Genomic DNA, 24653 nt, shown 5'->3' on the forward strand with positions numbered 1-24653 from the left:
TCTTCTGACCTAGCTGAAGCTACTGGGGAGACTTGGGCGTCAGCACTGGTCTGGGGGCCTAGAGTATCTGGGTCCACCATCCCAAGAAGAGGGGAACTAGAGAGGGAGTCAGCACTCTGGAGCATGCCTGAGCAGCCAGACAGAGACAGAGCGTGGACATTCTGATCATCATTGTATTACCACACTGTCTGATAGCCCCAGTCATGGCCCATTGCTGCACAAACAGAACAAAAAGACAGTCCCTGCCCACAAAGAGCTTGTAATCTAAAGTACAAGACAAGAGACAACAGGTGGATACCGACAGACAGATGGGGAAGTACAAGGAAACAATACTGGAGAAATACTGGACTGAATTATGGGGCGCGGCTTCAGCACAGCAGCAGCAGCCTAGCCGTTGTCAAGTTTTTTGTAAACATCATGGCAAAGGAGAGTTTTAAGGAGGGTTTTGAAGGAGGATAATGAGGCAGGTTTGCGAGTATCTATGGGGAGCTCCTCCCAAGGACAAGGGGCAGCATGGGAGACACCATGAAGGGAGAGGAATATTCCTCATGGAACGGTGGAGCTGTCCCTGTAGGGGAATGTGGAGCCTGAATAGAGTGAGCTCTTTGCGACGCTGGCAGAGAAGGTATTCGGGTCAGTACTGATGGGAGCACTTTTAGTAGAAGCAAATAGAGGGGCCTCCAGTCCTGAAGAGAGAGATCCCAGGTGGCAAGGTCCTCTCCTGGAGCCCTCTGCATTAACAAGATTGGCTCTGTTGGTGGGTGGTACCAAGATCGCGGGTACCATGGTGATCTGCACCAGTGCCATCAGTACCGTGGAAGCCAGAATCACAGAGCTGGTACCAGGTGATACCTGAGATAATCCTAAATCCCCTCTGCTACAGTTCAGGGCTCCTGCACCTCTGCTACCCCCTCATGGTCCAGCAAAGGCATCCACTCTAGGCTCCTGGCTCCCCCACCATCATCTGTTTTGGGCAGAGACCCATGTTTCCCCCCCACTCCGATCAGGGTGTTCAGGCTATTCCCAGCAAGCAGACTGCTTAAAAGGCCAGTGTCCATGCTTTGCTCTCTCTCCAGAGAGACTGCATTGCCCACAGTTATGTTACCACACCACTCTTTCTGAGTGAGCACATTTATTCTTAAGGTGAAAGCATTACAGAGAAAATATCAAAACAATACAAGAACCTACACGCACGCTAAAAGCTTACCAGAGGTTACCCATCGGTCTTATGGGCCCTAGCAGGTCAAGCCCTTCCAACTCTTCTGCAAGGATTGGGGTCTGCCTTGGACAGAAGGTCCTGTCTGTTTGCTGGATCAGGAAGAAGGCCCCGAGTCTGTTTAAACTCGAGCTGTTTATCCAAAAGCCCTTTTTTTGTCTGCTGGTCTCTGGAGAATCTATTTGAATCAGTACTTGTCAGCCTCCCCTGGGAGGGAGAACCTTGTGGGCGGGGTTACAACCTGGCTGGCTGGCTTTAATGACCAGCGAGTTTTTAATTCCTGGAGGAGCTGCGGTAGCTTTTTACAGCCGAGTAGAACCCAATCATACATAAGGTCCATTGTTTTCAATGACTGGCTTACACTTCTTCCTACCTCTGTCACCAGAGTCAAACCACCAGCCTGCAAACACAACAGCCTCACTTTTTGTTGAAACATCTGAATGGTCTCATCGTCAGGGAAGCCAGGGTCAGAAACTGGACTTGGATTTCTCAAGGAGAAACATCTTGAGGGAATATTCCCTTGCTGGCTGCATCCTCTTTGAAAATAATTTACCAATGGCACATCTGTCAGCAACATGCCCTTCCCCCAGGGAGGGTAGGCATTGTGTGTGGCTGTCTTTTAACAGCATCACTGCTTCACGAGATGCGGAGATGTTACATGCGAGGAAGTCGTGCTCAGTCAGGACACCTGTAACAGTACCAAACCGAGTTGTGGGAATAACTGATGGTTTGGTTCAGTTTGCTGAACTGAAAAATGGGGAAAAAATGAATGGTTTGGCGTCAACCCAAAATGAAAATTTTTCAGAAAAATGCAAAAAACTTGAAGTAATTAATTTCAGGCTGAACAAAATATTTTGTTCAACCCAAAAATAAATGCTTTGGTCTTTACTTTTTTTAATAAAAAAGGAAGTAAAATTCAAAATGAAAAGTCATTTCAAGTCAAAAAGTTTCATTTAGGAAAAAAAAGCTGAAACAAAACATTTAATCTTTTTAGGATTTTGTTGGAGTGCGGGGGAGGGCTGAAACAATTTGGTGAATTGAACTCCAAAATGTTTTGGTCAACCTGAATATGCATTTTTCAGAGGAAGAAAAAACAAAAACAAAAAAAGGCTTCATCTGAAAATTTTCACCCAGCTCTAGCACCAAGTACCTCCCAGGAACGGAAAAGGAAAGTTTCCGAACAACGACAAATTCCAGCCAAAAATACTTAACGCCAAAACTTTATCTTAACTACTGTCTGCTTACAATGTATTGACAAAATAAAAGAAGGCCACACAGTGCTTGAAGAGGCTAAGTGTGAAAACACCAACTCAGAGCTGAGAGGGAGTTGAGGGGCATATGGGATAGCCCTGCCCTACATGTCTTTGGTTGCAGTCATGAGTGCGCTCAGGGTGAATGCACTGCCCCAGCTGGTGCTGCTGATCAAAAGTGTCCTGCTTGAGTGCCCTGGGTGCTCATGCACCAAACAAGAGAATATATATACGGACAATAACTAAGAAGAATCTACATTGGAGTGTCCAGTTCATTTAGGGAGGTTCTCTGGCTTGTTATAGAAGTCAGAATACATGATCACAATGGTCTCTCCTGGCCTTAATACTGATGATCCATGAAATTCCCACCTCATTCACTATATGCCATCCAGCCCAGGCACCAATTTCACCAGACAAATACATATTGCTAAGGATGGTGTTGAGATTGTGGGCACCCAGGGTGCCCAACTTTTGCCTTCCAAGAATGTGGAAGTTGGGAAAAAATGAGCAGTTGATGTCAGCATGATTGCTCAGGTGAGAAAGATTATTGGCCATGTGAAGAAAAGCCCTATATCCCTGTCAAATTCAATGAATAGTTTCGGTTGGAAAAAAAATTGATTAGACTTTTTGAATCCAAAACAGGTGTTCTGATTTCAAATTTGGCCAATTCAAAACAAACCAAAAAACCATGTGGAAAACACCTGAAATAGCTAAATCAACTAAAAAAAATGGTTTTGAGTTGACTCAATGTTTCGGCCTATTCTAAAAGAATTCAACAACAAAAGGAAAGAAACCGTTTTCAGTTCAAATCGAACAGGTGTTTTGTTTGGATTATCTGGTTCAGCCCCCAAGCCAGAATATCCATGATTCACTCTACTCTATTTGCAGTGCCATGAGGCCTCCAGTCCCCCAGTGCTAATATGACACCTTGGAGAGAGTGAGAGAGAGAGGCAGGCTTGTTGTCTGGAAAATTTGTTCCATGAAGTTCAGATCCCCTTGGAGCCTACACAGATCGGGTTTTCCACTCTCTGGATGCAACACTGCAAAAGCACAGGGAGTCCTTTGGATTCCAGGTACTCGGTCCGTGCAAAGTACTGATATTCTAGCTGACAGCAGCAAAGGTGGCATCAGAAATGGCTCACTCACCTTTGACAATTTCCTTAGCTACAGACCACTGGAAATAACTGGGGACCTTAGATGACTTTAATCTCCCCAAACTGGGGGTCTGATTCCCAGCACACCCACCCCACCGGAGAGATTTAATATCATTTCTGTACATTCCCCTGCGGTCGGTGAAGGCACTTGAGCTCTTTGGTAGTTGGATCCGTTCGAGTTGATACTTTTGCCAACGCAGCCCCCCATGGAAGTCTCAAAGGCGACTCCAAGCATAGCAGTCCAGACAAGAAGAAGTGGAGCCTAAATAAGTGAGTAGCCAGCAGAGCATTTTCCTTGAGGGAACCTCAACTTTGGAGTTCATTCCCTGCCCCCCGAGTTCGGCTCAGGAAACAGAACCCAGGCAACCTGACTCCCAGCCCTGCCTCCTCACCAAACATTAAACCCCAGTCCCCTTCCAGAGCTAGGAATCCTCACTCCCACACCCCAGCTGTTCTCATCACGAGACAAATATTCACCTTAGCACTATAAGCTGGGAGTGCTAAGAAGCACACAAGACCATCACCTGACTGACACTGTTATGGGTTATGGACTCCGGCTGGTGGGCTGGTCGTTTGGAATTGGGAGGAGATCTTGAAGCACATCCTGTCCCCCCACTAGAATGTTGCTGTCCCTAAGGGACAATCTATATCCCCTCAAGCTCTTCCACTAGAGGTCTGTGCTTCTCCCTCAGTGCCTGGTAGAGCCGGTCCTTGCAGTCATTGTCCCACTGAGGCACCAGCTCGTACAGCTTCCTCATCTTCTCCACGCTGGATATCTCCGCTCTGATGCTCTGGATTTGCTCCAGGTCCAGAACGGGGCCACACAATGAATCCAGGATGCCATCCACTGCTATCACCCGCTGGATCAGCTGTTCTTGGTGCTGGTTGACAAAATGCTCATCTAGGTGAGGATGAGGAAGGGGAGAGAGAATGAACAGAGGTTTATCATCCTGTCATTTGATAATCTTACATTTCCCAAAAGAATGTCACCTTATTTAGCCTTGCAGCTAGATGCAAAGGGACCTCTCACCCAGCGCCAACATGCAGCCATCTCTAGGGTGGTAACCACATAGCAGTGCTGGGCAGAGATGCCTCTTCCAGCAATGAAGTGTAGCCACCTCTGTTGTGGATCTTGACAGCTGTTTAACACCTGCACATTTACACCACACAATATATGGACTAGGTGGGGTTTAACACTCTGTTTTCTGGGCTTCTCACTGGAGGGCTCTGTCTGAGAGAAGAAATGGCCTTAGGTACTGGAGCCTGAGTACATTTCTACTGACCTGTTTGAGTTTGGGCAGATGAAACAGAAAGCGTCGCATCCTCTGGGAGAGAGAGAGAAAAAAATGGGAAGTCAGACAGGAGATGGATTCAAAGACTAAGATCCTATTCCTAGGTTTTGAACTAGCCATCAGCAGAAGCAGATTGGGGCTCCAGGCACAAACCTCTCCCCCTGCCGTGATCTCCTCCTGAGCTGAGCCTACCTGGTCTCACATGTGCCTCCCAGATGGGCTCCTTGTTGATTTTCTCTACCAAGCTGAACTCCAGCCCTCCCTGAATGTCCTTGGTGTAGATTTCCATATACGACTGCAGACACTCTGCTTGGATGTTACAAAACTCCAGCTCCTGATTGAAAACAGAACTGCATTCAGGGTGATCCCCTCTCGAACCAGCAAGGCTCGGAAAGGGGATATGGTATGTTAGTTAGAGCAAGCCAAAGAAAATTTTTGAATTGCAAAAACATTCTCTGGCCAGTCCTGTGTTTGGGGAAAAGGAGGCACAAAGTCCACACAGCAAACAATGGCAGAGCTGGGAATAGAACCCAAGGTCCTGAGTTCAAATCTCCTTCTCTAACCCACTAGACCCCACTCCTCTTCCACAGCTGGCAATCGAATCCACAAGTCTGGGCTCCCAGGGCCCCTGCTGTAACCCCAGAGACCCTACTCCCCCTTAAGCTGGGGGAAGAAGCCAGGAGTTCTGACTCCCAGGCTCCCCTGCTCTAGAGAGAAGGCCCACTCCCCTTCCAGAGCAGTGTCGACTAATATATGCTGGCTAGCATAAAAAAAAATCATAATACTATGTATTATCCATACCATATTTATTAGTATGCATTACGCACCAACAACATTAAGTACAAATATTGCAACAGTGATGTAGCCTAAACTAGTCTATACCATAATCGTGTTCAAGCAATTGACCAGACAAATTATCAACAGCTGGGACTAGAAGGGAGTCCTGACTCTCAGCGCCCTCTGTTCTTACTCACTACTAGGGGCAGGAACAAAATCCAAGAGTTTTAACTCGCAGTCCTCCACTCTAACCACTCCCCATCAGGACAGAGAACCAGGATGTTTTTCCGGCCTCTATAGAAGAAAAGAGGATCATCTCACTGACCTTGGGTGTCACCTCTATGTTTGCTTGACTGGACACAACGTAACGAGAATCAAAGGTCAGGGGCTTATGGGTCTGAAGAGATGTCGACACCAGCCTTGAAGGGCACTGCTTTTCATAGTCATCAACGGACTGTAACATACAAGCACCATCCTTTAGTGGAGCTACACAGAGAAAACACAACAGCGGCTGCCAACGTCCCCTTTCCCTCCCAAACAACTGCCCTCCGAAAGAAGGGTCTTTGTTACTAAGACCGAGAAAAGCTGTATCTTGCATTAACAGGTCAGACTCCTCCCGGCTAAAGGCTAGTTTTATAATGAACTGGGCGTATAGTTTGCATCCATTAATTTAATATATTATGATTAATTAATTATATTATTGTAGCACCCAGGAACCCCAATCATAGGACAGGACCCCATTGTACCAGGTGCTATACAAAGACAGAGCAAAAAGACAATCCCTGTCCCAAGGAGCTCATTTCCCCTTGTAAGAGGGACACCACCCCTGGAACATGCCTTCATGCACAGGGTGGCCCTGTAGGCACTCCACCTTCGGTTCCCTCTCTTCAAGAACCCGACTGCTGCTTTCTCATGGCCACTAACACCCCTGCTTGGGGCTGGCTTATTACGCAGATTCATAGCTTCCAAGGCCAGAAGGGACCACTCTGATCATCTAATCTGATCTCCTGTGGCCTGCGATATACAGAACTGCCCTAAAATCATTCCTGGTCTCTCCAGTAGCCATGTCGGTCCCAGGATACAACACCAGTGCTTGACCTAGAGCAGATCTTTTAGATAAACATCACCCTCTCCACCCAGTGAAAGAGACTCCACTCCAGCCCTTGGTAAGTTGTCCCAGTGGTTAGATACCCTCATAGTTAAACATTTCCACATTACAGTACCAACTCTGCTCTTCATGGTGCAGACACTTCCAGCCCCTTTTTATCTGGAGTCTTTACTCTCCCCAGGAAAAGATCCAAAACTCTCCCTGGGCTTTCTGCTCTGTGGCTTGGAGACACCAGCAGACAAACCTCTGGTTCACTCCCAGGCCACCATCTTACCTACACCAGAGACCTAATTGGGTCACATGACCCACATCACACGAGTATCTTCATTTTCCCCATTTGGGGAGAGGCTGAGATTCATCTCCTCATAAAGGGCCAGCCACCCCAGGGCACACCTCTTTTCCTGATCAGAAATTGCCCATTGCAGATCATCATTTTCTCAGCTAATCATATGCAGAGGAACGAGAGCTTACTGCTGTGTCACAGTCTCTGCAACGGACACGGGTCTTTAGCAGAAAACCTCCTAGTGGAGAGACCAGCTGCTCTCCTCCAGTATGTGCTTGCCAAACAGGTGCTCTCCCATGCCATTCTGGAGCACTCCCAGGGGGGATTTGAGAACCTCTTGGTGCCAACTGGCAGAAGACACCGAAGGTGCACAGAGTTTTCCAGGAATCCCCTGGGTCAGATGTATGTCTATTCAGTTTACCAAAGCGTGGCATGTGAGGTCTTCAAGAGTCAGAAGCCCATTGGTTGGATATTAGGAAAAACTTTTTCACTCAGAGTGGTGAAGCACTGGAATGGGTTCCCTAGGGAGGTGGTGGAATCTCTTTCCTTAGAGGTTTTTAAGGTCAGGCTTGACAAAGCCCTGGCTGGGATGATTTAGTTGGGGATTGATCTTTCTTTGAGCAGGGGGTTGGACTAGCTGACCTCCTGAGGTCCCTTCCAACCCTGATACTCTATGATTGGTCATCATAATCATCAGGCAATGTATGCCTGGACAATGCTTCAGGAATTAAGTATCTGTACTAAGAACATAAGAAAGGCCGTACCGAGTCAGACCAAAGGTCCATCTAGCCCAGTATCTGTCTACCGACAGTGGCCAATGCCAGGTGCCCCTGAGGGAGTGAACCTAACAGGCAATGATCAAGTGATCTCTCTCCTGCCATCCATCTCCATCCTCTGACGAACAGAGGCTAGGGACACCATTCTTACCCATCCTGGCTAATAGCCATTTATGGACTTAGCCACCATGAATTTATCCAGTCCCCTTTTAAACATTGTTATAGTCCTAGCCTTCACAACCTCCTCAGGTAAGGAGTTCCACAAGTTGACTGTGCGCTGCGTGAAGAAGAACTTCCTTTTATTTGTTTTAAACCTGCTGCCTATTAATTTCATTTGGTGACCCCTAGTTCTTGTGTTATGGGAATAAGTAAATAACTTTTCCTTATCCACTTTCTCAACATCACTCATGATTTTATATATCTCTATCATGTCCCCCCTTAGTCTTCTCTTTTCCAAACTGAAGAGTCCTAGCCTCTTTAATCTTTCCTCATATGGGACCCTCTCTAAACCCCTAATCATTTTAGTTGCTCTTTTCTGAACCTTTTCTAGTGCTAGAATATCTTTTTTGAGGTGAGGAGACCACATCTGTACACAGTATTCGAGATGTGGGCGTACCATGGATTTATATAATGGCAATAATATATTCTCAGTCTTATTCTCTATCCCCTTTTTAATGATTCCTAACATCCTGTTTGCTTTTTTGACCGCCTCTGCACACTCCGTGGACATCTTCAGAGAACTATCCACGATAACTCCAAGATCTTTTTCCTGACTCGTTGTAGCTAAATTAGCCCCCATCATGTTGTATGTATAGTTGGGGTTATTTTTTCCAATGTGCATTACTTTACATTTATCCACATTAAATTTCATTTGCCATTTTGTTGCCCAATCACTTAGTTTTGTGAGATCTTTTTGAAGTTCTTCACAATCTGCTTTGGTCTTAACTATCTTGAGTAGTTTAGTATCATCTGCAAACTTTGCCACCTCACTGTTTACCCCTTTCTCCAGATCATTTATGAATAAATTGAATAGGATTGGTCCTAGGACTGACCCTTGGGGAACACCACTAGTTACCCCTCTCCATTCTGAGAATTTACCATTAATTCCTACCCTTTGTTCCCTGTCCATTAACCAGTTCTCAATCCATGAAAGGACCTTTCCTTTTATCCCATGACAGCTTAATTTACGTAAGAGCCTTTGGTGAGGGACCTTGTCAAAGGCTTTCTGGAAATCTAAGTACACTATGTCCACCGGATCCCCCTTGTCCACATGTTTGTTGACCCCTTCAAAGAACTCTAATAGATTAGTAAGACACGATTTCCCTTTACAGAAACCATGTTGACTATTGCTCAAGAGTTTATGTTTTTCTATGTGTCTGACAATTTTATTCTTTACTATTGTTTCAACTAATTTGCCCGGTACCGACGTTAGACTTACCGGTCTGTAATTGCCGGGATCACCCCTAGAGCCCTTTTTAAATATTGGCGTTACATTAGCTAACTTCCAGTCATTGGGTACCGAAGCCGATTTAAAGGACAGGTTACAAACCTTAGTTAATAGTTCCGCAACTTCACATTTGAGTTCTTTCAGAACTCTTGGGTGAATGCCATCTGGTCCCGGTGACTTGTTAATGTTGAGTTTATCAATTAATTCCAAAACCTCCTCTAGTGACACTTCAATCTGTGACAGTTCCTCAGATTTGTCACCTACAAAAGCCAGCTCAGGTTTGGGAATCTCCCTAACATCCTCAGCCGTGAAGACTGAAGCAAAGAATCCATTTAGTTTCTCTGCAATGACTTTATCATCTTTAAGCGCTCCTTTTGAATTTTGATCATCAAGGGGCCCCACTGGTTGTTTAGTAGGCTTCCTGCTTCTGATGTACTTAAAAAACATTTTGTTATTACCTTTGGAGTTTTTGGCTAGCCGTTCTTCAAACTCCTCTTTGGCTTTTCTTATTACACTCTTGCACTTAAGTTGGCAGTGTTTGTGCTCCTTTCTATTTGCCTCACTAGGATTTGACTTCCACTTTTTAAAGGAAGTCTTTTTATCTCTCACTGCTTCTTTTACATGGTTGTTAAGCCACGGTGGCTCTTTTTTAGTTTTTACACTGTTTTTCTTAATTTGGGGTATACATTGAAGTTGGGCCTCTATTATGGTGTCTTTAAAAAGGGCCCACGCAACTTGCAGGGATTTCACTTTAGTCACTGTACCTTTTAACTTTTGTCTAACTAACCCCCTCATTTTTGTATAGTTCCCCCTTTTGAAATTAAGTTCTCTTCTTAAGGCATGTGAGTTAAGGCAGGTCACCAGAAGGTGATAAACATACTCATGTCAGGTTTCCCTCTCTCACTAGTCTGCTGCACAACGGAGGCCTATTTGCATTACTGAGCCTGATGCTAATCAGAAATTGCAAATGCAGCAAGAGAGGAAAGCTGTGGGGAACAAACAAAACAGCTGGGGGGGTAGACTGTTTACAGGTAAAGACAACAGATCTGGGGGGTATAACTAGGGGTACGGAGGTACAGCATGGATCTTGCACCGAGGAGAGGAACAGTCAGCGTGTTCTGTCATATAAACGCAGGGTCACAGCCAACCTGGCAGGAGAATGCCGCAAAGACTTTGGGCGAGCTAAAACTTCAGAGAGCAATTGTCTCTTGTGAATTAAGTCTCGGCTCTAGAATGCCAGTGATGATTTTGCTTCACATGTAACCATTTGTCTCCAATATGTTTACTTGATACTTCTCACATCTCTCTACTTTGCTAAATAAGCTTTTATTTGTTTTCACTATGATCATATCTCAGCGCTGTGTGTTAAGTGGAGCAGTGATCTGAGATGGAACTGGTAAGCTGGTGCGTACTGCTTCTTTGGGAGCAGCGAATCCGAATACCGCAAGGGTTCAATGGAACAGGAGCTGGACGTTCCGGGAGAATGCTTGGACGGCTCGAAGGGTGGAGTGTGCCTATAGCTAACCTGCAGGGAGAGTGTGTGGCCTGTGTAGGCCTGGAAGGCAGTGCTTGTGTTGCCTGTGGAGTTGGGGAGCTGACCCGGGCAGGCACAGACAAGACTTCCTCATGCTAAGGGCACATTGTACTGAGGTGCCTCACAAACCAGGGAACTCCCAAGAAGCCTGACAACAGGTTGATGAGACTGTCTCCCAGACGCCTGATAACCTTCACTTGCTCATCCAGATAGTCAGACACTGAGGAGGTCCGGTAGCAGGGCCTGTTCCCAGTCTTCTCCAGCTACAGTGAACCGTGAAGGGCCTCCACTCTCTTCCCCCACCCCGCTCACCCTGCTCTGGCTTCTTGATGGCTTGCAGCACAATTGCTTGTTCTGGTATTTCAGGAACTTTTCTGTATGCTCCCCCTGTTCATGGGACTGATTCTTCAAGAACTGGGCTGTGGGCCTCAAGGCCACTTCATGACTGTCAAAGTAGTAGGACATGGAAAGGTAGACATAGCCAACATACAGCTCCAGATTCTCCATGAGGATAGCGGCAGCCTCACAGTCCATGCAGAAATTCCACCATGCCTGGGACTCCATTTCTGAACCTATAAGATTATACTGCAAAGGATCAGCAAGAACTTCTTGTTTCAGCAGCTTGGGTTATCCAGAACACCAACCCACAAGTCCATGATTTATTAATTTTTCATCATTTGCCATTAGACGGTTATCATTTTTAAAGCTCCTGAACTGATTTATTTCAAAATTAGCTTGATGCTTCAGTCTCAGTGAGATCTACAGAAGAAGCCAAGTTTGAAGTGTCTAGCTTAAGGTTATCTGAACACAATAAATCTGGGACCAAAGCAGGTGGTGCATAAGTAACATTTTTCACTGAATCTATTAGGTCATTTTCTGGGTGACATAACAAAATATTAATAATAATTAATAATAATACCTTACTCTTGTATAATGGTTTTCATCAGTAGATCACAAAGTGCATTACACATGGAAGTCTGCATCATGATCCCCATTTTAAAGATGGAGAAATTGAGGCATAGAGCAGGGAACTGACTTACCCGAGGTCAGCCAGCCCACTAGTGTCAGAGCAGGGAATTGTTGGAGTGAAATGCACAGTGGCAGAAATTGGTCTTCAGAAATACGTTTCAGTGCACAGTTACCACACCAGCTGCATGCCTTGTGAATTATTCCATGCTCTCTGCTATAGGGTGGCTCACACCGATTGCAGGTTGTAGCTAATTCTCAGTTACCTTGAACCGGGAGTGGTCGTTAGGGATGATGTAGAGATGAAGAGTCGTCTTTGCCATCTTGAGTGCCCAGTAGAGCAGCACAATGGAGTGGATCAGAATTGGTGGTTTGGAGCGATTCCCCCAGACCACTCCATACAGAGAGAAGCTGGGGTTCTCCAGCACAGCGTGGAATGGCCTCACTTGCTTTGGCTTCTCCAGGGTCATCCCCTCCTCGATGAAATGGGCGATTTGTATCCGGGAGGTGTCAGCCCCTATCAGTAGGACACAAAGCAAATGATGCTCCATTAGCTTGTCGTGATTTCTTGCTGTCAGAGAGGCCACATATCCACCTGAGTTCTGCAAACACCTGTGCCTGCCCCCATTACGGAAGCAGCTCTGGGAGCCGCTTGGATTCTGGTGCTGGCGCCAAATGTCCCTCCTTCCCCATGCTTGGTCTGACCCCACTCCCTGGGAGCTCCCAGCCCACTCCCTCAGTTACTGCTAGCCTGGGTTTGTATTTACTCCTGGACAGCCAAGCAGCTGCTGTCCAGTGTAGCCTGGTCCGTATGTACAGACTCCTGGAAATGGAAGCAGAGCCCTGTAGAATCTACACTCCCAGGGCTAAATCAAAGCTCACAGTCCAGTCATTTCTACTTCAATCAGCCTTGGTCAATGGCTTGAAGATCTATGGATGAAAAGCCCTATATTAATAGTGCTCAGTACTATATTAATGATCGTGATCACAACTATGATACTCAAATTTGTAACCATCAGTGTAAACAGATTACAGTAAAAATTAAAATGTGTAACAATCAATACAATCCTGATTCCGACAGCAATTGTGGTAGTGACTATAACTGTGATCAGGGCTGAAATTTCAATTACGTTTGTGGCAATGACAAAATTGTAATTATAGCTGCCATTTCAGTTAAGATTGTGGTAGTTACTAAAATTCTGATTACAGCTGTTTCAGTTAAGATTCTAATTATGGGTGTGATTAAAATTCCAGTAACAATCATTATTTGATTATAATTGTGATTGATCATGACTGCAACTATGGTTGTAAATATGATTAACATAGCCATTGGGATTGCAGTAATATTTCTGATATTAGGGTTACAACTGTGACCCTCATCATGACAGCGATTATGCATTGTGAAAACCATTTTTCAGTTTGTTGGAATTTTGAAAGTAAAAAAACAATTGTTTTGGATGGAATGAAACATTTTGTTTCAGTTTCAACCATTTTTAAATGATTTTGAACTTCTAAAAATAAAATGAAAGGAAATTTGGAAACAAACCCCCCGAACAAAAAAAATTATTTTCAAAAATGTTAAAATAAAACATTTCAATTTTTTTCAAAATTTCTTGTTTTAGGCTTCCCCCCGCCCCGGGAATAATTCGGATGGGGGTGGGGAGGAAGGGACGACAAAGATTAGTGAATCTTTTTGGTGTTGCCAAATCTACAAAGGTTAATGCACAGAATCTTGCCTATCACTTTCACTGAGTGACGCTTGGTTCTTGCATTATGTCAAGGGATAAATAACACTTTCACCACAGCATTCATGACTTTGTGATAGGTATGATTGGGATTACAATTATTATACATGAAGAGAGGGGGGTGAACAGTTCTATCTGGGGCACATGGTTTGGGCTCCACCTCCCAGTTCTCAGTCAAGGTGTCAAGCCCAGTTATTGCCCTTGGCTACCGTACCTCTGAGACACAGGAAGTGCGGGAGGTGAATGGCTGCCAGGGCCCCGGCCGGTTCTGCCTGGATGCTGAACAAAGGGCCAGCGATCATCCATTTAGGAGTGCTCCATACACTCAGATGCTGATCCCAAAAGCCGTATCGGTACTGGACAGTCACTGCTGCCCTCACCTCAAGCCCCAGTTCGGTTTCAGAGCAACGGAAGGAGCCTGCCCCGGGGAGGTGAACCCTGCACAGTGCGGGGAGGGAAAAAAATAACAGAACAGGGCTAAACAGCACTAGATGGAACCATCCCCCATTTCCTGGACTAACTGAGTTGCTGTCATAAGAACCTTAGTGAGGCAGAGTGGCCTCCCTCCCAGGCCTGCAGGGAGGAACCACTTCCCACCCTTTGGTGGGCAGAGCCAGTCCCTCGTGCCAGAAGCAGACGAGCAGAACAGGAAGCATAAAGAGCGGGGCCTCCAGCTCAGTTGGCCGGAGCCAGGGAAGGAGTCGAACTTGCTGCTGGGCCCTGGACCAACCCCTGCCCTTGGAGCAGGACCCCAAGGGAGGGAAACTGTGGAGGCTGCCATTGGCTGAATACCCTGAGGAGCCGACAGGACTACCACTAGAGGAATACCCCCATGAGCCGCCGGCTGCAGAGTACCCCAAGGAGACTGAGGACCTGCAAACAATGGAGCTCTATGAACAGGTAGGGGTAGGAAGTAGCCCAGGGAAACCAGACATTAGTCCGGTTGTGTTGCTGAAACCACAGTCAGCATGTTTCAGTAGGACCCCTGCTGACCCATGGCGGGACCAGTCACCACTGGTCGGGTGCTCGACTGGCACCTGGTGGAGTAGAGTGGGCCCGGGTCCCCCTACTGCCAACCCCACCTCTGGATGGCAGTCTACCCAATTTAGGCCGGATGGCTCCTCTGTGTTTACTATAGATTGCTACTGCTCTGCTCCACCCACAGGGCTTGAGCCTGACTGTTTGCTGTCTGCCCCAGCCAGGGACCTGGGCTAAAAGACTGCCAGCTGTGCTGCCCTGCCAAAGGGGCCAGGCCCCTAGCGTCTTTTCTGACCCTTACTACACTAATCCCTTGTCCATTGGCTATCGGCCGCTAGGTGGCGTAGCAAGGCTGAGTGGCCTCCCTCCAAGGTTGACAGGGAGGAAACACTACAACAGGGGTTGGCAACCTTTCAGCAGTGCTGCACGGAGTCTTCATTTATCACTCTTATTTAAGGTTTCGCGTGCCAGTAATAGATTTTAATGTTTTTAGAAGGTCTCTTTCTATAAGTCTATAATATAGAACTAAACTATTGTTGTATGTAAAGTAAATAAAGGTTTTTAAAATGTTTATGAAGCTTCATTTAAAATTAGATTAAAATGCAGAGCCCCATGGACCGGTGGCCAGGACCCAGGCAGTGTGAGTGCCCCTGAAAATCAGCTTGTGTGCCGCCTTCGGCACGCGTGCCATAGGTTGCCTACCCCTGCACTACAAGAACAAAAAAAGAACAGGAGTCACCCAGGCAAGTGAGATCCCTTTGTAACTTCGCAGTCATCTTTGGATTTATCTTAAGGAATTTTGTATCATCTGCAAATTTTGCCACCTCACTGTTTACCCCCCTTTCCAGATCATTTATGAATATACTGAACAGTACCGTGCAGATCCTTGTGGGAACCCACTCTTCATCTCTCCACTGTGAAAACTGATCATTTATTCCTACTCTTTGTTTCCTGTCTTTAACCAGTTACTGATCCATGAGAGCTCTTTCCCTGTTATCCCATGACTTCTTAATTTGCTCAAGAGCTTTTGGAGAGAGACCTTGTCTAAGGTTTTCTGAAAGTCCAAGAACACTATATTGACTGGATCATCCTCGTCCACATGCTTGTTGACAGCCTCCAAGAATTCTAACAGATTGGTGAGGCATGATTTCCCCATGCTGACTCTTCCCCGACATATCATATTCATCTATGTTTCTGATAATTCTGCTCTTGACTATAGTTTAAATCAATTTGCCTGGTACTGAAGTTAGGCTTTCAATTGCCAGATCACCTCTGGAGCCTTTTTAAAAGTAGGTGTTACATAAACTATCGTCTGGTAGAGGCAGATTTCAGTGATAGGTTACATATCACAGTCGGTAGTTCTGTAAGTTTCATATTTCAGTTCCTTCAGAACTCTTGCGTGAATACAGCCTGATCCCAGTGACTTAATACTGTTTAGATTTCAGTTTGTTCTAAACCCTTCTCTATTGACACATCAATATGGTCCACTTGACTTGCCAGAGTTTATGCTCCTTTCTAGTTTCCTCAGAAGGATTTAAGTTGCAGATGTTAAAAGGATGCCTTTTTGCCTCTAACCACCACTTTAATGCTGTTGTTTACAAATGGTGGCATTTTTGGTCCTCTGGGTTGTTTTGTGTTTGTTTGTTTTTTTCGGTTTGGGTTTTTTTTTTTAATTATTATTATTTGGGGGTATACATTTATTTTAAAAACACCATAATAGAGGCTCAATCTAGTCTCCATGCAACTTGTAGACATTTCACCCTTGTGCCTTTTCATTTAACGAGCTTCCTCATTTTTGTGTAGTTCCCCTTTTTGAAGTTAAATGCTACTGTGGTGGGTTTCTTTGGCATTCCCCCCCTCCCACCCAAGGATGTTAAATTTAAATTACATACAGCGGACGCTTGCTAGAACACGCGTCTATATAGCACAAATTCGCTTATAGTGCCGGACTGTGCATGGATCCCAAATGTAATTACCTTCATTGGAATCCATGGTAACACGGTCCCTGCTATAACGCAGTCCCCGTGTTAACGCGGGACCACGCATGGATCCAAAACCCCACTTTCTAGCGAGGGTCCGGTGTAATTATATTATGGTTGCTATTACCGAGCAGTTCAGCTATATTAGCCTCTTGGACCACATCCTGTGTGCCACTTAGGACTAAATCAAGAATTGCCTCACCCCTTGTCGGGCCCAAGACTGGCTGCTTCTAGAAGTTTTCTCTCAGCCTCCTGTCCTGAGGTGACGTACCCAGTCAGTAAGGGGGTAATTGAAATCCCCCAATTGCGTTTTCTGCCTTTGTAGCCTCTCTAATCTGCCTGAGCATTTCACAATCACGGTCACCATTCCGGTGGTTATTGCCACTTATCCCTAGACAATTTCACTGCTTATTTAATTGACACACCAAAAGCCAGAAGAATGTTGTCTAGGTCACCGTTCCCCCTGGGGCAAATAAATGGGGGTTAGCACCAGTGAGAATTTTATTGTGAAATTCTCTAGTGTGGAGAAGGTCTCAGTGCGATAGGAGCTGGCCTGTGCACCCAGACACAGACTCCTGCAGAGGGGGTGATTTCAACTTCCCAGCCCCAGTCCTCACCTGTACGTCTCCTGGTTCTCATCTGGGCCCCGAATAATCTCTGGGTTTATTTCTTCTGAAGGATCCTAAAACACAGGAACAGGCATTAACTCAGCTTCATTGTGGATTTCCCACTGCAGAGCTCTTGTGAGGAGGGAATCTTGTCTGCTGTGGCCTAGTATTCAGCTGGCAGCTGTCGATGTGGCCTGGGATGGTTGCAGTGCATCTGGCAGAGAGGACTCGGTGATCAGCTGAATTCCAGCCCCACGGTCGGATGCATCCCAGGTGACTGAGATGCCCCAGGTCACAACTAGCTAAAGATAACCAGGCATCGTAGCTGAGATGGGATCCTCACTGACAACTGTCAGGTGTGATCACACTCTGGAATGCAGGAAGAGAGATTCTGTGGAGTCATGAATCGTCTCTCTAAGCTACCGGCTGCGCTGAGGTGGGTGCGCTAAACACCTCTGCCAGGAGAGCTGGGACTACTCTGGATCGAATCAGCCCAGGGCCCAGCTATTCCTGCAGTTACATGAATATCTCCCGCTGAAGCTAAGAAGAGCTGCATGTAAACAACTGATTGGCCAGACTCCTGATGTATAGACAGGCTCTGTTACAAATAGCACAACAGACACCAAAAGATGAAGGGAAATGGTGTGTGCACTGGCCGTTCTGATGATGCATTGCGAGAGAGATTTGAAACCCAGCATTTAATAAATGCAACTGACACGATCTCTTTAGAAGTGCTTGAAGGAGACAGTGGGTTTCCAACCCCACTCTCCCCAGTCTACGTTCTTATCATCTAGCACAATGAGATCCAGTGACTGGAACCTGAACTGGACAAATTCAGACTATACAAAAGGCCACTGGAATAACTACAGACCTAGGGGATGTGGTGAATTCTCCATCAGCTGGAATCTTTCCATCAAGACGGGATGTCTTCTAAAAGCTACACTCTAGCGCAAATAGAAGTTATGGGCTTGATGCAGGAATTACTGGGTTAGGTTCTCTGGCCTGGGTTATGCAGGAGGTTAAACTAGATGATCATAATGATTCCCTCTGGCCTTAAAAATCTATGAATCTATAATTATTACAGACTCAGGGTAAGTCTACACAGCAGTGGGGGCCCTAAAAACCCCACACTGTGGCAACACAGCTGGTGGCTCAGGCTCGCCCGAATACAGTCTCGCCCGAGCTCCATGGCCACACTACTATTTTTGGGCGTGAGCTGAAGCAGAGCCAGTATGCGGCCATCCACCCGAGCTGAGAATCACACCACTCAGCTGCTGTGTAGACGTACCCCAGACAGACACTGACAAAGGCACACGGGGAACACATCTTCCTTGCAAATACGAGGTGTGTTATTAACCTGGGTTAGCCAACAGGTAAAAATAGCAGCAAAACCACAGTATCTCAGCTTTTAAATCAGGTTAGTACCTCGCGTTAAAGCCTATAGGGCAGCCAGGGTTGAACGTGAGCTGCTGATCTGAATCAAAAGCTGAGTTGCTGTATCTACACTGCTATTTTAACCAGAATTGAACTCTCTTTACTCTGTGGTCCACGCCTCGATCTCCCAGGCTCTACCGTAATACACCTAATACATAATATACAGAGCCCAGCACAATGGGGTACTGGTTCATAACTGGGGCTCCTACGGGCTACTGTAATACACCAACTAAACAATAATTAAGAACATATTTTTTTTTGCTGTGAAGACATATCTTTAAATAGTTTCCGATTCCTCCACTTGCCATCACCTGACTGGCCCACCAGGCACAATCCCGCCTAAGCAAATTTTCTCTGATCTAAACAGTGGAGGAGTTAGAATACCCCTGGCTCAACTCAGAGGGTGAAATCACAGCCAGAAACCACAGAGAAGGAGACAATACATAAGTAAAGAGACTGACAATGAGCAAGGGAAAAAAATACACCTAATCCCTTACCTCCTCCCTGGGACACAGTTTGCATTTGTCCGTTCCCCAGTTGTCCCCAGTGGGATCCTCCTTCCTGCTTTGTTTTCCTGCAGCAGACGGGGAAATATTTCAAGTAACACATTTTCCAGGGGATTATTTTTAAGTGCAATTGGGTTTTTGGGGTTGGTGAAAAACAAATGAGACCAGAGCAGAGGCAGATTCTGCAGCCTGGAGGATATTAAAATTTAAAAAAAAAATGTAGGTGGAGATTAGCTAAACAGAGAGACACAGGGAAAGAGGATAGGGGAGAGGGTGATGGAGGAGGATGCGAGGAGCAGGTGTGGAGGGGAAGAGGCCGTGAGGGAGAGATCGGAACCAATAGCCCATCAGTGCAGGGAAGAACACTGTCAAAAAGCAGCCTGAGGACAGTGCCAGCAATCAACGGATTAAATCCAGTGCAGCTGAAGGGGGATGTAGTGTGGATGGTCCAAGCAGCAGGCCAAGGCAGCGTCTGGATTCTATCTACTCAGGCCCCTCAAACTACCCCACTTCGCCCGGTCAATTTCAGTCTCACTCACCCGTAGCTTCGGCCTTGGAGCCAGTGAAGGAAAGATGCCTCTTCATGAAGGCAATTGCTGGGGAGTGTAGAATTACAGTATGAATAAATCAATATAAATATCTAGCACAGTTCTCTAGCACCTTTTGGCCCACAGCGCTTCTCACAGGTAGGGATACAGGAACTGCCAGCTGGGATCAGAGCTGAGATCTTAGATTCTATGATTCTATAAAAGGGATGACACACCATGCTACAATACACCCTGATTTAATATAATCTAAGTGTCTAAGAATCTAAGCTTCAGGCGTCTTTCTTAGTTTATTAGTCTGTTAGTTAAGTGAAATTCTAAGTCAGCTTTAAGAACAGGAGTACTTGTGGCACCTTAAAGACTAACAAATTTATTTTAGCATGAGCTTTCGTGAGCTTCAGCTCACTTCTTCGGATGCATAGAAAGGAACACACACATCCGAAGAAGTGAGCTGCAGCTCACGAAAGCTCATGCTAAAATAAATTTGTTAGTCTTTAAGGTGCCACAAGTACTCCTGTTCTTTTTGCGGATACAGACTAACACGGCTGCTACTCTGAAATAAGTCAGCTTTGATAGCTCTTAGCTCCAGCTTCTTCTAAGCTCTGCACCTCTCACGAAAGAACTGAGGCACCTGAGGCAAGGCTGGTCCTTGGTCTCATAACCAAGTCATCACTGAAGGGTGTGAGTATATTAATCAAAAGCATTATAGTATATAATAGCATATGTATCTTTAAAATAATAGTATTGCATTTGTAACTCTGATTATTATTTGATTATAATTCCTTTTTATCCCAATAAAAGTCTTTAAGACTATATTGGTCTCAGTGTGAGCGTCCTGTCATGCCCCCGAGGGTCCTGTGCATATTCTGTGTAGCCAGATTCTGGGACAAGAACCTTTATTATCTTCTGATCAGATTGATTGGTGAGCCTATAACCCATACTATCCAAATTAATAATAATAACCTCCTAAAAAACAGGCAACAACCCCCACGTGGCCCCTCCCTGAGGGGAAAAATTAAACAGGCCCAAACCCCTGCAATGACTCTGGTCTGACATACAGTCCCGGGGCTGTCACGGTCCATCACAGCAGTGAATTTCCCCCAGGGCCCCTGCCATCACCCTGAGCGATTCTCAACTCACCAGATGCAAGCGTTCCTCCTTCACCAGGGGGAATCTCATCGTGGCTCTTTGGTCCTAAAGATAAGAGAGAGCAGAGGAGTTCTCCATGGAGAGGTACTAGATAGTTGGCTTCCCAGATCAGAGGAGAAGGCACTAACCCTGGAGTGACGCTCTCCTAGCCCCTGCACTGACACCAAGACAAATGGACAGAGGTGGAGAGAGCGAAAGATTAGCATTACATGACAGGCACAAAGCTCTGTAAGATAGTCAGGTACCTCCACCATGAGCTTGGGATAAACAGATACAACAGACCACAGGGCCAGATTTTCATGTGCTCGCCACAACTCACCTGAATCGCCTGCTTTAGTGCAAGTGGACGGCTTCCGCTCTTGTTGTGGATGGCTCGAAGCTGTGGGAGAGACTTAGGAGAGAGTGAACTTGAAAGGTAAAAACAGGCCAGAACTAGAGATGGACCAAAAAAAATTTCACGACTTTTTGTTGACCGGAAAAAAAAAAAAAACCAGCTTCAGCCACACCAAAATGTTCTTTGAATTGGTGTCACTTTGGCTGACTTGTTCATTTAGAAAAAAAACCCCTAAACTCCAAAAAAATCTGAAATATTTCTCGTTGACATATTGAAAACATTTTGATTTTTCCCTTCAAAACAAAACTTTTTGTTTCCAGGTTTCCTTTAATTTTTTTTTAAAGCAATCAAAAAACGCTTTAAAAACAGCCAAAAGTGAAACAAAAGTTTCAATTTTGTCAAAACAAACCTAAAATGAACATTTTTACATTTTTTGGGTTGCCATTAATGTATAAAATAATTTTCAGTTTGATGCAAAAGGATTCCCCCCCCCCAATTTTTCAGAAACCCAAATATATACAGTATATGTATTTTCCACACAGGACCAGAATAACCTGGGATCTTTAGGAATAACACTAGATTAAGTCTGCCCTTAGTTGTTGGTTTATCAGTTATGTTTCCAGGCTCTGCAAGGAGAAAGAACAGAAACGTCCTTGCTGCCTGGCACTGTCAAATCAGTTCTCCATTCACATGGATAATAGCTGTTTACACTGCTGCTGATGATACAGTAGATAGTTTTTGACAACTGAGCAGAGGTGTCAATTACATTACAAAGCAAGACAGGGGAGCTTCAGGCTTTAAGAGCATTGGAAAACAAAAACTTAAGATAGGGAGGAATGAGAGAAAGGAAGGAATCTTTAAAACATTTGTGGCCATATAATTTTGGCAGGCTATACTCAAGTTCCATTGACCCTCATACCTGACAATCCACTAGACCAGTAGCTTCCCTCTACTAAATTCCCTTGTGATTCGCCTGAATAAGGATTGAGCAAAATCAGAGTGTCAGCCACTGAGAACTGAAATCTCCCTTGTATAATATTTGCTACAAAAGAGGAAATACTCCTATACATGCAGGCAGGGTGGATAAAAATCATTGATTTTAAAAAAATAAAATAAAATAAAAGTTTTCTGATAAAATGCTTTTTGAAGAAAAAAACCTATCTAAAGATAGTTTAACTGAGATATCTTTGAGCTATAATGTATCTTAACATGGAATAGGGATTATAAATTCTAATTCTATAGTACGAGACAATATATTCATGTAAAGTTTTGTAAATGAGTTCCAACAGTTCATGGATTAAGGACCCAATCTTTTGCAGTTCCACAGGCTTCTGTATAGATTATTTAGCTTAATCTTTCTATCTACCCACTGGGACTCAGTGCTCAAGTCTAGAAGATACCGTCAGAGATGCTTAGTTTTGCAGTTCTGTGGATTTGTGTCTCCAGAGGTAACATGCTTGTTAACAGCAAAAATGTTTTAAATAAATAAATATAGAGGTGAGAAATAACAGACCTCAACTCTATTGTCCCTCTGCAAATTTGTGTACACAGAGTCAATCCCGTACCTCTAAAACTGCAAAGTTTCAAAAAGTTCAATGAATAGAAGATTATTGGGGACGGAATAGATCTGGACAAGGAGAAGAAGTCTGGAGATAAATGTGAGAAGCGAGTGACATGCTTGTTTTGTTAAAATATTGTTTGCTGTTGAAGAAAAAAATCCAAAATACTTAACGTTGATGTTTTAGTTAAATAAAACAATTTAAATGTCTGTCAGGTGATGTTCTCCTCCTAATACAGCATGGCAGAAAAAGCCTCCAAATATTAATGATTAACCTGTTGAATTGGAGATAGTTCACCTCCCAGTGACTTCATAAATATCTGCTTCAATTACCTTAAATGAAATAACCAAACCATCATTCATTTTCTCATATAGCTGTAAAACCAATCTGAAAAGTTTTCAAAATAAATCATTAAAAAATGTATAGTGTGTACCTTCTAAAAATGAAACCTACATCTTCTGTGAAGAATATATATTAAGGTTATAACAACCAACAAGAATGCACTTTTATGTAGAAAACCATGATTAAATCGAGTCTTCCTGACTAGTGATTTAAAAATCAAATCCACCCTGCATGCAGGGCCCAGCACCGCAGGGCCCCTATCCTGATAGGAGGGTGGGCTGGATTTGGAACTAGCAAAGGGCCCATGAAATCTGGATTCAATTTGCAGTTTGGCCACAGACCCATGTGACATTTGGGGAAAGTCCCTGACTGTCTGGGCCTCTGAGCCCCATTATTAGCCTCCCATTGTCTGTCCTGTCTGTTTAGATAGACAATTCTTGGGGGCAGGGACTGTCTCTCAGCATGTCTGTCCAGGGCCTGGCACAAGTGGGCCCCCCAATCTCCATCAGGGTTTGTGCAGCACCCCTGCTCTCAAGTCAGTAACCCATGCTCACAAGCAGCATGGGAACGTGGACTTCTGGAACAGGCAGAAGGCAGCTGGATCATGGGAGCTTTTACTCATTTGACCTTTCCACCCACAGCTCTCCCACTCTCTGCCCTTGACCAGACAAGTTCTCCCATAAGGCCATGCAAAAAGAAAAAGTCAGCCAGGCCCAGGGCACTCTGGGGTCACAGTTGCCAACTTTTCACCGGGTAAATAAGCACCCCGACTTTCACAAGAAGCCAAAACTCAAGCTAATCCCATTTCAAGCCAGTCCCTAAGAACCCCAACACTCTATGTGACTAGATCCCCCAGCACGCAGTCTGGGACTATGGTGGACCTGCTGCACACCCCTGAGTCTCCCCCCCGCCCCCCCAGCCCCTGCTTGCCAGGAGCCGATCAAAAAGAAGAAGCCACAAGCTAAAAACTAGCTAACAGGGAACTCACAAGCCAGTGAAGCCAAAACCAAGCCCAATCTCAGCATTTCTTGGTGTGGGTTTGGCATGTCTGTCTGGGACGCTTGCCCATAGACCATTGCACCTGGGCCCACGGGGGCCTGTCAGCAAACCCTGCAAGAGATGTCTATGCGCGCCGCAAGACGTGTTGTACCTCAAGTGAAGAGCGATCGAGTCAGCTCTAGATTTACCTTTCTGGAGCCTGGCTTCAGCATCTTCCAGGACTTTCAGAACCGCTTTCGAGTCCCCCCTGCAGTGCCTGAGAAGCAGGTCAGTTAGTGCTGCAGGGTCTGCTGGCGTTTTGGGGATGGGCTCAGCTCCCCGCTCCAGCAGGACTTCACTCAGCTTATCCCTGAATCCCTCCAACTCCTCCTGGCCCAGGGCTTTCAGCTTCCTCAGCAGGTCCCTTCTCCCAGGGGCCTCCATGCTGCTTTCTGATCAGCCTGGCCAGCAGAGAGAGTCAGGAAACTGCAGCTCAGCGCTGAGTGCCACGGGAAGCAAAAAGATTGTTGCCCCCTGAGAAGTGGGAAGGACTCAGGCTACTGGAACCCGCCTCATTACCCCCCCACACACCCTCCCGCACTTCCTGATTCCTGCTCCTTTAGTGAGATCACACTCTCCAATCAGGGTGCTGGTTAGGTGGAGCTCTCGCCTCTGTATTGCCTGTGATCTCCT

The 24653-nt window shown here is 45.5% G+C and overlaps 1 protein-coding gene across 2 annotated transcripts; it reads right to left on the reverse strand.

The window, feature by feature from the left end:
* Positions 1 to 1115: 1115 nt before the first annotated feature.
* On the reverse strand, positions 1116 to 24509 carry LOC123368316 (NACHT, LRR and PYD domains-containing protein 1b allele 2-like). 2 transcript variants are annotated; one of them, XM_045013042.1, is made up of 12 exons: positions 24170 to 24509; positions 21067 to 21126; positions 20739 to 20792; positions 19593 to 19649; positions 19045 to 19121; positions 17123 to 17187; positions 13763 to 13986; positions 12070 to 12320; positions 6015 to 6143; positions 5105 to 5246; positions 4904 to 4945; positions 1116 to 4521 (listed from the first exon to the last, which is right to left on the reverse strand). In XM_045013042.1, exons 1-12 carry the CDS (start codon positions 24402 to 24404, stop codon positions 4265 to 4267), a joined length of 1593 nt encoding a protein of 530 aa, XP_044868977.1. In that variant the 5' UTR covers positions 24405 to 24509; the 3' UTR covers positions 1116 to 4264. The 2 variants fall into 2 exon arrangements, with proteins under 2 accessions (XP_044868977.1, XP_044868976.1); XM_045013041.1 differs by having other exon boundaries at positions 21067 to 21138.
* Between the last annotated feature and the right edge of the window lie 144 nt (positions 24510 to 24653).

This window comes from Mauremys mutica, chromosome 4, assembly GCF_020497125.1.
Source record: "Mauremys mutica isolate MM-2020 ecotype Southern chromosome 4, ASM2049712v1, whole genome shotgun sequence".
Classification (NCBI taxonomy): Eukaryota; Metazoa; Chordata; order Testudines; family Geoemydidae; genus Mauremys; species Mauremys mutica.

Bases quoted from the DNA above. Each gene is read 5' to 3' on its own strand.
- LOC123368316 (XM_045013041.1), bottom strand. From the start codon at position 24,404: ATGGAGGCCCCTGGGAGAAGGGACCTGCTGAGGAAGCTGAAAGCCCTG. The intron at 19,650-20,738 runs GTGAGTTGAGAA...TACACTCCCCAG, and splicing joins AGGAGGAACGCTTGCATCTG to CAATTGCCTTCATGAAGAGG. The intron at 5,247-6,014 runs GTCAGTGAGATG...GTTTTCAATCAG, and splicing joins ACATAGAGGTGACACCCAAG to GAGCTGGAGTTTTGTAACAT.